Source organism: Pithys albifrons, chromosome 17, assembly GCF_047495875.1.
Source record: "Pithys albifrons albifrons isolate INPA30051 chromosome 17, PitAlb_v1, whole genome shotgun sequence".
In the NCBI taxonomy this organism is placed as follows: Eukaryota; Metazoa; Chordata; class Aves; order Passeriformes; family Thamnophilidae; genus Pithys; species Pithys albifrons.
The window spans coordinates 3,403,953-3,416,896 of record NC_092474.1 but is presented as its reverse complement, the minus strand read 5'-3'; the positions used below and the strand labels follow the sequence as shown (position 1 = coordinate 3,416,896).

General features: G+C 39.7%; 1 protein-coding gene across 4 annotated transcripts in view; it reads left to right on the top strand.

The window, feature by feature from the left end:
* Positions 1-12,700, top strand: part of ADGRD1 (adhesion G protein-coupled receptor D1) — a 150,019-nt gene extending 137,319 nt beyond the window's left edge. For all 4 annotated transcript variants that reach the window (XM_071572318.1, XM_071572316.1, XM_071572315.1 and 1 more), the window contains 4 exons: positions 5,058-5,184; positions 6,398-6,439; positions 8,589-8,681; positions 9,332-12,700. In XM_071572318.1, the coding sequence (XP_071428419.1) occupies positions 5,058-5,184; positions 6,398-6,439; positions 8,589-8,681; positions 9,332-9,427 (358 nt within the window). In that variant the 3' untranslated portion in view covers positions 9,428-12,700. The remainder of the gene's footprint in view (positions 1-5,057; positions 5,185-6,397; positions 6,440-8,588; positions 8,682-9,331) is intronic.
* The last annotated feature ends 244 nt before the right edge of the window (positions 12,701-12,944 follow it).

Below are 12,944 nucleotides of genomic sequence, written 5' to 3'. Positions count from 1 at the left end.
TCTTAAAAGGATTAGTGCTCCATATAGAACCAATAAAATTGATTTGTGAATTAGGGGTCTCCTTCACAGAAGTAATAAAGTTTGCTTTCTGCAAGCAGTGAAATTCTCTCTTGTAAGCTGTCAGTGGAGTCGTTGTGCGTCGGTGTAAGATATCGACAGTGTGCTCAGGGCAACAGCAGCAAAGGGCAGAGATTAACTAAGGGGAAGGGAGCAATTGCACTTGAGTAGAGCTGTTCCACACCAATTGCAAATACAATAAAACTGGAAGGCCCAACTGTGCTCTTGGAAAAATGTCCCTGGTAACTTTAGTAACGGTGCAGTGATTTTCTATGATGTTGGTAATGAAAATACATCTCAGAGAGGCTGAAACCTGGACTTGTTTCACACCGGGGCTTCCATACAGCTGTGACAATTATCCAACTCAGAAAACTTCCCTTCCTCTGTGGATTGATTAGTGCACACTCCAGGATTTCAGCTGGAGTAAAATGCTGGCTAACAGCCTGTCTCTGGCTGAGCAAGATATACAGAAAATATCAAACTGCTGCACTGAAGTGAACGCTAAAGCAAAAGCAACTAAAAAACACCAAATGAAGAAATTTGGAGGGGAAGATGTCTGGTGAGCAGGGTTAACCTCTCAGGAATTAGAATGAAACTGTAAGAACAAAAACATGAAGCAACAGAAAGGAGAAAAGAACTCTTTTGTGCTGGTTTGGTTTTGTTACACATGAATTAATTCCGGGACTAATACTATTGACAAAAAGCTCACCTGACTTGGCACTGTTAGGCTGAAAGGTTTATGAAGTCCTGGTGGGGCTGAACCTCAGTATCTCCAAAATAAAACCTGTCCCTTCTCCAAATTATTTGTTGTTCATGTCACAAACTTTACAGACAACATAAAGCTCAAGTGATGCTAGTGACTTTTTTTTGGGGTTGCACAGCTTAAGCCATGCATGGAGAAGTATTCCTTCTCCAAAACCAACATCATTTGATTGTGCTCTATATCTTAGTGTACTAGAGCTAATCTACTAAAATATTCATGTAGCAAAGAAAAATGGGACTAAAAAAAAATAAAGTATGTGCAGTGTGTCAATTAATGAACCTGGTGGAACAGTAACTTTTGATTTTTCTAAGATTTTTTAACCTTGCTACCTTAATGGTGTTCTGACACAGCATTTTACAGTTAGTGTTTTTCTTTTTTAAAGTTCAAAGATAAAAAGAAATATTGGTGGGAAGGGGAGGAGGAAGTGGAGGAAAATAAAAGAGCACCAGAAACAATAGAGCTGAGTCCTTTGAATGATGAGTAAAGCTTATAAATGCCTTGAATGAATAATGCCATACATAGGATGAAATTCAGAGCAGGTAAGCATAGAAAGCTATGCAATAATTAGGAAAAAAGCCTAATGAGATTTAAGTGAATCATATGCAGAGCTGACCCTCAGATAGTCTTAAATGAATTTCACTCTCACATCGCTGCTCTCCTAAATGAGTGTGCATGAAACATTAATACTTTTGCTTGGAAAATCCCATGTCTGTGTTCTATTTTCATTTTTAGCTATGAATTTCTGCTGCACATGTGCTGAACTCTGGGCTTAATAGTGAGCAGTCTTTATTAATACATGATTTTTAAAAATATATGAGACATTTGTGATGTTAAAGGCCTCTGAAAATCCACTCTGCAAGAATGGGTTTGAAAATATTGAAATTGAGGACCTGACTCTATTTTGCCCCCATTTACAAATTACAGATGAAGCCTTTTATGCCCTGACTGAAAAAGAAATAATGAAAACCTTTTTGGCAACAAACCAGCTGCAGAAAATTATATTCCAAACTGAAAATTTTATAAAAATGGAGAGTGTCAGAATGAGGGTGAAAAAGAAAAAAGGGTGGTTTGTAATGAAGACAGTTTTACAAGTGTGGCTGTGTTGGGCATACTGATCCTTGCTGGATTTGGCTAGAGAGGACTTCTAAATCAGCATGGAATCTGAATGTACCTAATCCATCTTCCAGGGGTCTCTGGAGCCCCTCTCCACCAGCCCCAAGTCCTGCACAGATGCATTTTCCAGAAAGCACAAGGATTTTGCAGGTCTTTCCCCAGTGGAGCACATCTGATGTCAGAGTTCAGGGAGGAACTTTTACCTTAACAGAGAAAAAAACCCCAAAGCATCCTCAATTCACAAAACTAAACTTGTACCAGTTGTTTTGAAATTGCATCTTTTAAGATGCATTTTAAATTTAAATAGGAGCAGAAGCTTTAAGGTATTCCTTCATTTTCTGCCTGGACTAACTCCTTGAGAATCAAATTGAATTGTGCAGAAATATTCATGGCCAGGGACACAGAAATATGAATCAGTACAGAAAAAAAAAAGAAAATCCAACCAAATTCCAGATTCTTCCCTGTCCCAGATTTCCCTATAAGCCTGACACCTGTGCAGTTCTTCACCAGACACTTTAAGTCAAGTGTGTGACCAAGTGTGTGCTCAGGTCACTGAAATGAACAAGACATCGTGTCTCTAATTAAATGACTTCTTCCTCGAATTGTGTTGTGCAAAACTCTCATTTGCTTTATGTTTGGTTTAATTCCAAGTGGTCTCTTGTCATGCATCTCTGTGCACTCCTCTGGGCCTGGACTTTATTCTGTATGAGGGGGTACAAGGTGTAGTAGGACATTAATCTCCCTGGAACAGCTTTCTCCCTTGCAGAGGTTTCCAGCTAAATTGAAATCTCATAATTTCCTAAAAAAATGTAACTTTAGTAAGCTTGAGCTGACTTTTAGTTTTTCACTACCCCTATTTCCTTTACTGTCCTCTTGACTTCTCTAATTAAATTCACTGAGATATTGTAACAACATATTTAATTGTAAGCATGAGCTAAAATCCCAAGGGCCACAACAGGAGTTAACTGTTTGTAAGTGCTGTGATAAGCCAGGGTTAGATCTGCCTTGTTGGTTGAGGATGTTTCAAATGAGGACAGGTCCCTTCCTTGTGCTTTCTGTCTTGTACCACCAAAATAGTTCTCAGCTGCCCAAGTCTGTCCTTTGATAGCTGTCACTGAAAATGAGGTGGATCATCTATTTCCCCTCAACAGGCAAAACTGCACTGGGCTGTCTAGTTAGTAGTGTCTTGACAGTGAGAATGTTTTGCCCTGTGGGATTCATGAGTTTTTTGAGTGATTAGAGAGTGGACAGATGTCACGAGTGCTTTTGGGTTGGGCAGTGCTGTGAACTGGCTGCATAGCACTGGAAAAAAAACCATGTGATTTATTAACTCCAGTATTGGTCACGTACCCCTGTGCTATTTCACACCTCCCTTTATCTGACCAAACTGATCTGAAAACGAGCTGGGGAGGTGTTTATTGTTTTCATCCAGAAGCCAGATGGTTTGGGCTAAGAACAGAACTGCCATCTCTGATTAATCCAGGTGGGCTGGGTGTCCATCCAAGCCTGTATCCCCACTATAAAGGTCAAGCAGAATAATTCTTCTCTGAATACTCCCACCTTTCAACACACAAAATTTGGGATGTCCTGCCCAAGTGGCTGCACCTGAATTGTCACATTTAACAATCCACAACAGAACTATCTTCTGTGAATTCACAGATTTACAGGATCCCTGTCCATTGTCCACAGCATCCCGTGGCAAGGACCTCTATAGGATAATCTGTTGGCTGCCTATTTTTGCTGAGGTTAGACTGGAAACACTCTGTAGAGTTATCACTCTGATACTCTCAAAGTCAATATTACAGGTTATATGCAGACACAAAAGTACAATTCTGCAGAGCAATTCATTAGCATGAAGCAGAGCTGATGCTCTGAGCACTTCATAGGGAGAAGGAAGTTGTGTGGGATAAACACACAACTTTGTGAGTTAAATTGTGCCAGTTGTGCCTGTTTCACTCAGAAGTGGCTGAGAGATATTAGCAATTTTTATGTCAGAGCAGAAAACAGGTACAAGTATTGCCCAGGACTCTTCTACAGGGTCCTGAGCTCTCTGGGAGGTTTGGCTGCCCCTAATTCCTGTTGCAGACAAAGGAAATGAGCTCCTTGCGGAAAGTGGTTCTTTGGTGTTTAATGGAGATGGCTACAAATACACTCAGGAGACCTCACTGTGATCTCACAATCCCAAATCCAGTTCCTTTATTTACTCTGTGGTTCCCTTTGTTTACTCTTTATGTCAAATCTGGTCCACAGAATTCAGCTGCTGCAGGAATTTCCTGTGTTCATTTAATTATCTGATATACCACAATTCAATTTGTCTTCCACTGTAACAAACACCCTGTACATAATAAACACCCTGTACATAACTCATTGAGGCAAACCCAAAAATCCCTCTTATATTCTCAGTGCTATTAACTTTTCAGCTGTCATACTACCTTTCATTGAAATTCTGCCAAATCCTCCAAACTAAGGAGAGTGAACATATATCCGTAGGGATCTCCAAGAATCACAAGCTATTTCAATATCTGATCTCCATTTCCCTGAATCAACTCTGAACAAAGCAGGGTGGTAGCAGAATAATGCCAGGGTGTTAAGAGGATTTGCACTTGGCAGAGTTACATCATGTTGATTCCCATTTGTGGTGATTAAAAAATCCCAAGCCACTTTCTGTAAGGGAAATACAGTCTTTTCTTGACTCTATGCTGAGCAAATGTATTTTGGGTGTACTGTACAGTGGGTTTAGTTTTTCCATGTGATGATGCCTTTTCTCTCAGTTTTGCCCACTGTTTTTGACTGTTACAATTGACTCCTCACTGAGAAAATGTTGCTTCACTGTAAACTGAAGGTATGACTGCAATAGTTAGAGGACCATCTCTCCATCTCTTCCCCTGCACCCTCAGTTACTGACTCTCCATCTATACTTATCCCATGTGATACCAAGATTCTGTTATCACCATTTTTATAGATGAAAAATAATTAAAAGCCTTGCCCATTAGAAGAATTTCATGTTAAAGAGGGTTACACACATTGCCTTGCTGCCAGAACATAATTGATAAACTTCTTGGTGTGTGGGCTGAGATTTGTTTAACTGTCTCACCACATGTCCTGGTTTCATTTTCTCTTTCAGACTGACAGCTAAAGCTGTTGCTGTTCTCCTCCCAATCCTGGGAAGCTCATGGATCTTTGGGATTTTGGCTGTCAATGCCCACGCTTTAGTATTTCAGTACATTTTTGCTGTTTTCAATTCACTACAAGTAAGTACCTGTTGGGAAAGTTTATGGTTACAGAACTGGTGCTGAGATCCAATTAAATGGATCATTAGTAATGTTTTCAAATGCTTGTGCTTTTATTGCATTTTTTCTGTGTTCCTTCCTCTGTCTTTTAAGTCTGTGTTGACCACAACTGGGCTGCCAATTGCTTTTCTCTGAACAGAACTTGTATCCCACTCCTTAGTGTTTCCAGCAGCAATAATTAAATACATGAGTTAGTGGGCTTGAGAAATGAAATTCTTTCTTCCTGCACCATATGCCACAGGCAGGATTCCTCAGCACAGATACCAGGCCAGTTCTTCAGTGTCAGTTTGTGTCTTCATTCCTGAGGCTAAAGGAAAGCAAACAGAAGTGTGTGGGAAAGATGAAAAGTGGAGCCATTCCATGTGCTGAACTCTTGCATTTGGACAAAAAGACCCTCATCTTCTTGGTACACAAACTCAAAAAAATAGCTGTGTCCAAGCAGGAATGTAAACATCTGCTTAGCTTTAAGCAGACATCTATCTCAGTAGAGGCCTAAACCTATAGGTGTCTTGCAGTTCTTTCCCAGATAATAATTACAAAGAGGAAGAAACAATAAACTTCTATAAATCCTTCTGTGTCTTGGGAACAAACTATGAACATAAAGAGTTAAACTGGGTTTTCCACATAAGCTGATAAGAAAAGTTCCATTTTCATTCAAAAATAAAGAAAAAAGGTAAGTTTGGCTGAATACTCCCCAAAAGAAAATAAAATCATTTTGTGAGGAAAAGAGGATGGGACCTTTTCACTGTGCATTGGACAAAAAGCCCAAAGATAGCAAAATTCTGCTGTGAAAATGGTGCTAATACCTTGCTTTTCTAAGGTAAAAAAGTACTGATCTGGTGTTTCCCAAAGAGCACTTCCCTCTGCCTTGGTCTTTGCAAGCACAAACAAAAGGCTCTGTTGTTGTCATGAAAACAAAATTCCTGCCTGTTTTCAGCCAGGTTTTTCCTTTAGTACTGAGAAGTTTAGGAGGTGCCTTTTTATAGGGTAAATTCTAGACAAGATAGTAATCTAATGCTGCAGGTTTCTCCTGTTTCTCTTGGGGCACAGTTTAGTGCACTCCAATATTTACAGATCCCCAATAGCTGCTCTTTATGATACAGCAAGACACAAATTTACTGTATTTGATTCTTCACAGCCCAATCTCACCCTTCTCCCTTTTATCTGTTTTCAGGGTTTTTTCATGTTCCTGTTTCACTGTCTTCTCAACTCAGAGGTATGTAACCAAATGGTATTAACAAATTCAGTGTTACCCATTTCAAAGAACATGGGTGTAAAACAAGAACAGACTTTCTCAGTTATCCTTTCCTGCTCTGTCACCAATTTCTTTTTTCTTTTAATTAATACATGGCTAGTAGTGGCTTTGTAACTCCCAGAATTTTGGCCCAAGCTTGACATTTGTTTTAATTAGCATAAGAAAGGTTAGACAAAAAGGAAAAAGATAAGAGAAGGCAGTTCAAGAGTAAGGAAAGAAGCTCTCCTGAGAGCTGGAGGGGCTGAGCAGGGCATGGACTGCACTGCTTAAAAAGTGGGAGCAGCACTCACTGTGGCAATCCCTGTTGGGGAGCCCTGTCATTTTCACAGTTCAAAAGAGGAAAATAAATATTATTCTCAGCACAACATACTTTAGGATGTTGCTCATGCAGTCCTTAATGGGAAACCAAACAGAGTAGAAAATATTCCAGGTATTTTTCTTGGCAGGAAGTTCAGGTTTTCCTCGTGGACTGTGGCGTCTTTTTGCATTAAGGCTCTGGTAGAGCAACTGGGATAAAGCCAAGGCAAGGCTGATGTAAATGGGGCTGGCAGCATCCTCTCCTCCTGTGACAGAGAGCAGAAAATGCTGCTCAACAACATGTATTACTGCTAACAACTGTTTCTTATGGAAACCATTTCCAGCACAGTGCTGGGGTGCTGCTCAGAACACACACACAGCTTTGCTTTCCCCCCAGTTCTTTCTTCTGGATGTAATAGTAGCTCTGCCCCATAACCTGCTGCTGCTGATTGTGTGACAGCACTCCAGCTCTTTTGTGGAGACATTATTATTATTATTTGCCAACCTATTCAGTCTCAGAGCCTTCATTGATGGATTTCTGCCACATTCAGTTTGAAGAGTCATGACCGACTATGAAATTCTTGATCTTTATTGAGATCAACTAAAGTGAAGCAGGCAGGTTAAAGGTAGGGAGGAAAAATATTTCTTCATTCTGTTCTCCCCCAGGCCTGGAAAGCTTCAGGCTTCAAATATTTTATATCAAATACAAATATTTGGATTGCTGTCATTTTTCCTGGAGCCTCATGAGAAATTAAATTCAGAAACTTTTCAGAATTTATATCCTCAAAAAACAGTTTGCACATAGCTGATGGGAGCTGTCAGTTTTGGAGAGCAGGTCTTACTGGCGCCATCACATGCTGTGCATGTCTAAAATACTTCCTCAGCTAAGCAGCAAGAACTCTTCTTGAGATTTTCTTTCTTAACATAGAAGTAAAACTCAAGTTTTGTAAAGAGAAATCTTAGATTTGGTACAGAAGCGGTTGAGTAAAGTGGACTTTATTCCCAGTGTATCTGGACAGAAAGGCACACATATAAAGAAGTACAGGAGGATGGGTCATAACATCAATCCCTTCCAGCCAGTAATCCTGGATAAATCTCACCTCCTTGCCCAAAGGATGCCTGTCCCACTGTCTTTTCTTTATGCAGCTGATTATTTTCACCATGGTGAAGAATATTGCTGCATCTCTATAGAGTTTCATCCAGCATCTTTAAATAATTCAGTTTACAACAGGCTGGCAGCTGCTTTCTGTCCTTGTGGCATGTGGATGTATCAAGGCTGTGTGAGCTCCAGGGAGAGCCTGCCTGAATGGGGGACCTTGTGGCCCAGCCTGGGGCTGGATATTTAGTTAGGAAATGTGAAAAATGTGCTGGTGAGCTGCTGAAATCAATATAATGGCATTCTATGAAATCATTCAAATCAGGACTGCAAATGCTGGCAATGTATGTTTATATGCATAGCAGTTTTGGCTTTTATCTTTTTTTTTTATTTTTATTTTTAATGAGATGAATGGTAAGACAGTCTTACCTTGGAAATCTGGGAGGATGGGATTACCCAGATAATGAAATGAGGTATAAGTAAGGTTGCACAAGACTTTTTATTTAAAATATGGACAACTGAAGAGTAAAGTTAAATTTTACAGTAAGACCATAAATATAGAGAAAAGCCTAGGGGTGGATTGTTTGTTGTTTATTAGCACAGTGATATTAATGTGGAGGAAGGATAATGGGGAAATGATTGTAGGCTGCACCTGTGAAAATAAACACAATTTTTTCAAAAGACTTCTTCTACCTTCTTTCACTTTTCCCCCCAAAGGTTAGAGCTGCCTTTAAGCACAAAACCAAGGTCTGGTCCCTTACCAGCAGTTCCACTCGCAACATCAATGTGAAACCCTTCAATTCAGACATTGTGAGTATTCCTCCTTTTTATCCCCCCCTATTTTATTTGAAAATGTTCCACATTAATTTCAGTTGGAAAGAACAGGATATGAGAAGACAAAGGTATGTTTAGTACTAACCTAATGCATGATGTAGACAGGTGGAATCAGCAAGCATTAAAGTTGCAGCTACAATACCTGTTTTGAAAGCAAAGGAAAAAATTCTGCTTTCTCCTAAACTATCCAGTAGAAGTAAACAACGGTTTCTGAACTCTGGAGTCTGGTTCAATAAGATCATTCCCATTCCAGCAGCATTTTGGCAATGTATTGCTCTGATATGATGGCTTTTTGATAGGCCATTCTTACATTTGAGCCTGAGGCATAAACTCTTAAGGCAACATGTGAATATGCTTTTATACCTCTCCTTAAATTGTCTTGAGGCAAAAGGCAGTTGTTTTTATAAAGAACCAGACATCTGAAATGATAGATACTATTAAGTGATCGTTGCCAATCACCTTAGATCCTGGCAATAACTGTTTAGAAATCCTTTATGGCATATGCTCTCAAGACCCTGTAACAACACTGTAATGTAAATAGATGCTTTCAAAGCTTTTATTTCATCCAGGCGAGAGTGGTTTGGCAAAAGAAATAAATCTCTTTTCTGCACTATTTTGTTTTCCAGATGACTGGGAACAGGCCAGGCACAACCCCCACAAAGCTCAACACCTGGGAGAAAAGCACCAACTCAGCCAACCGCGTTGATTTATCAGCAGTCTGACAGCAGGAGCAGCTCCTCGGAGGAAGCCAAGCCATACATCCAGGACCTCTGACACCGTGTCCACCAGCTTTTTCTCACTGTTAAAAACAGTAGAAAACTGCTTTTTTTTAAATCTCTGCCTAATAAATTGGGAATTGCCATATTGTTTTGTGGAGTAAACAGCCCTCATATGCTCGCCTTCTAAATTGTCCCACGTTCTACCACTTGGCTATCAGCAATATCTGTAAAAATAACCAGCACAAACATACACTGGATGGTTTTGTCAGCAATGATGAAAACACTAGGTACACCAAAAGGGCTTATTGCTCTCTGAATCATTCCAGCTCCCAGAACTGAGGGAAGGTGACATACCTCTGCAAAGATGGCTTTCTGTGCTCTGAAATGAAGTGCTTCCCATTGTGATGTATTGGGGCTATTCCGGACTCACTGTGCTCTCTCTGGTTACATTTATTACCTTACAGAATCCGGTTATCAAAGTGAAGTTTAATTCAAAATACATGCTATGGTGATTAATTTAAATGCTACAAGGAAGCCAAGACTTGAGGGAGAAGCAGGTTCCAGCTCCTCTCCTCCCAGGGTAGGCATGGATTAGCAAAGCCAATATACACATATGTCTCTATGCACATAAAGAGCACATGTGACATGTAAATCTCCTATAGGTGTTCTATTACTAGTTTAGATCTTCCTGTTGACTTCTTATCTATGAGAGGCAGAAATGGCAAAGGTTGTCCTATGGCAGCCCACAGCCTCTGTATTGCTGATTTGTGTCTGCTGACATATCTCAATACAAATTATTCCACTGCTTTGCCTGGAGCCTTGGGATGCAATCAACAACTGTCCATCAAGTGTGTTTCTCAAACTCACTGTAACTTTTAGAAATCAAAACCTGGCACTGTGACTTATCTTTCTCCCTTTCAAGACACTGAATTCCTACCACAAAGATGTAACACAATGATACACTGTGAAGACAGCCAGCCTACAAATAAGTCTATGTATTGTTACCTATAGAAGGTCTCTGCAGTCTCTTCTGTGGTTTTAAACTCTGCTCAGCACTTAATAGCTGCTGCTTTAGTACTGCTATGAAGTATCTTTAAGGAGAAAAAAACCACTGTAATTTTTGTTTTGACCAGTATTTTGTAGGTTCTCAGAAGGGTGGTTGGAGCACAAGGGACTGCAGCCTTGGCTGTGCCAACCATGAACCTTCCCAGCTGGAGCAAAGCAGAGTTGAAGTCCCAGAAGTGGTCAGAGCCCCTGAGTATGTGCCTTGCTCTGGGACTTACTCAGCAGCCAAGGTCTGCAGAGCAATTGCCAAAGATGAGCTCCCCTTCTCAGAGTGGCTTTGCAGCTGTGTCTCCTTATCCCTTAGTTAAATGTTTGTATCTTCAGCAGCTCAGACTGTTCCTGGTCCCAGGGAATCTAGCAAGATATCTCTATTGATCTCCAAGAGCACAGGTATTTCCACCCTAATGTTCAAAATGGAAAATTTCTATTGGATTGTAAATCTATCAAAAAGGAAAGATAAGTAAATAGATCCTTAGGGACTAGGAAACACCCAGCAATTAGGACTGAATTTAGTCAAGTGTTTAATCCAAAAGACATGGAATTGAAAGTTTAGAAAAACTCAATGCATTTAATTTCTGTTTGATCCCAAACAACTTTTGTTCATTTTTCCTTTGTGCACTAAGAAAAATGATCTGTTTCAGTCTGGACCAATCTTTTCTCTCTTTTCCTGTTCCTGGAACACTTGATGTGGTCCCCAGACTGAAACCACAGAATGCACCCAGGTTTGTCTGGGACTACAAATTAAGACATTCTAAAGAAATTGTCGTATTTGCACCAGATTTATGCTGGATTTCTGCATCTGGAACAGAGAAGAATGTGGCATGCTGCTTATTTCACATATACATGCGTGTTATATATATAGGCTTTAATCTTGTGTCCTAATGCTAAATAACTCCAATTGTTGACAACTAACTCTAAACAGAGGGTCAGTAAAAGCTAAATATGTAAATGGCTGTGTCTTTATTTTGGCTTTTGTGCATGGCTTTTTCCTAGCCTTTTCTGCATTGCTCTGTCTTACAACTGTGCAAACATATGGGCTTTTCTTAGCCTGAAAATGATTTTTCCCCCAAAAAAGACTCAGTAGACAGAGCCCTTGGAATGTATGGAAGAGATTGGAACAGAACAGTAATGTGATAACAGAGTTCAGAGTTTGTATTGTGTGCAGACTATGTATTTAAGCATATTTTTTATACTGGAGCATATGAGTTTTTGTGTTGTGGGTCTGGTTTTTTTTGGTCTGTTTTTGGTTTTTTTACACTGTGACCACAGATATAGATTGAAACCCTCCTTGATCATTTCTCCTCTAACCACTGCATAACAGCACAAGCAGTTCTGTGAATGAGCCAGACAACATATAAAAGTTATTTTTAAAAATTGTAATTTCAAGAATATTCCTCTCTACACAATTTCTTTGCCTGCATTTCCTCCTGTGTTGATGTCCATCGGTCACCTCTGTCACTGCCCAAGGTCCACTTGAAAACACGTGTGACACACAGGACAAAATGACAATAGCATAGAGGGCTAAATCAGATTTCATCCAGGTAAACCCTAATTTAAAATTGCTCACCTAAAATTAGATGAGCATGAAAATGTATTTGGTTTTACACTTCTGAGTGTGACATAGATGTATTATGTGTCGAGGGAGCATTTATTACCCTCTGTCTCCTGAGATCCACTGTGGATAACCTGCAGCCTGTGCTTTAACTGTTGAAGGTGGCCTGAGATGAAGCAGTTTATCTTGCTGTTCATGTCACATGAGGTTTGGAGCAGGAGCACTGTATTTATAATACTGCACTGGGAATGGGGTTTCTCCTGTTTTTGATAACCTAGTAAAAAACCCACAAAGTACAAACCTGTTTCGTTGCCATCTAAGTCCATCCTTTTCGTTTGACTCGATGTGTTTTTGTTGGTACTGAGTGAAGCAAATGTACTGAATAAGGAGTGTTCAAATGAATCTTTAAACAATCTCTTCCTGTCCTCAGTCTTTTGAAGCTTGAAAACCATGCAGTTTATTTATGGGCTTGTATATAGCAGCTATTGCAATATTTTTTTCAGGACGGCATCATTTTGTCAATGGTATGAAATCTTAATTGAATGAGATGTGAGTTTTAAACATAGGTAATGTAGCAAGACTGACTTTGCCAGTAAGTAGTAAAATAATTTAGTTTTGTTGTTTTTTCCCCCTCAAATAAATAAGAAGTCTTAATTTCCTAAAAGAGCTTTGTATTTATTAAAATTATTCTTCTGACATGGATTTTAAACAACAGCATAACAATTATGGTTCCCTCTCAGTTGCAATTAGACAAGCAGGGCTTGACTCACGTGAAAGTTCTGCTGTGTGTGTCAGGAGTGTCCAGGTAATGTGCAGGCAATACTTTTATACCCCCAGAATAAATATGCTGAGCTTTACCAGCAGAAAGAGCTGCTGGAATTCAGTACAGCCAGTGCAGAAACC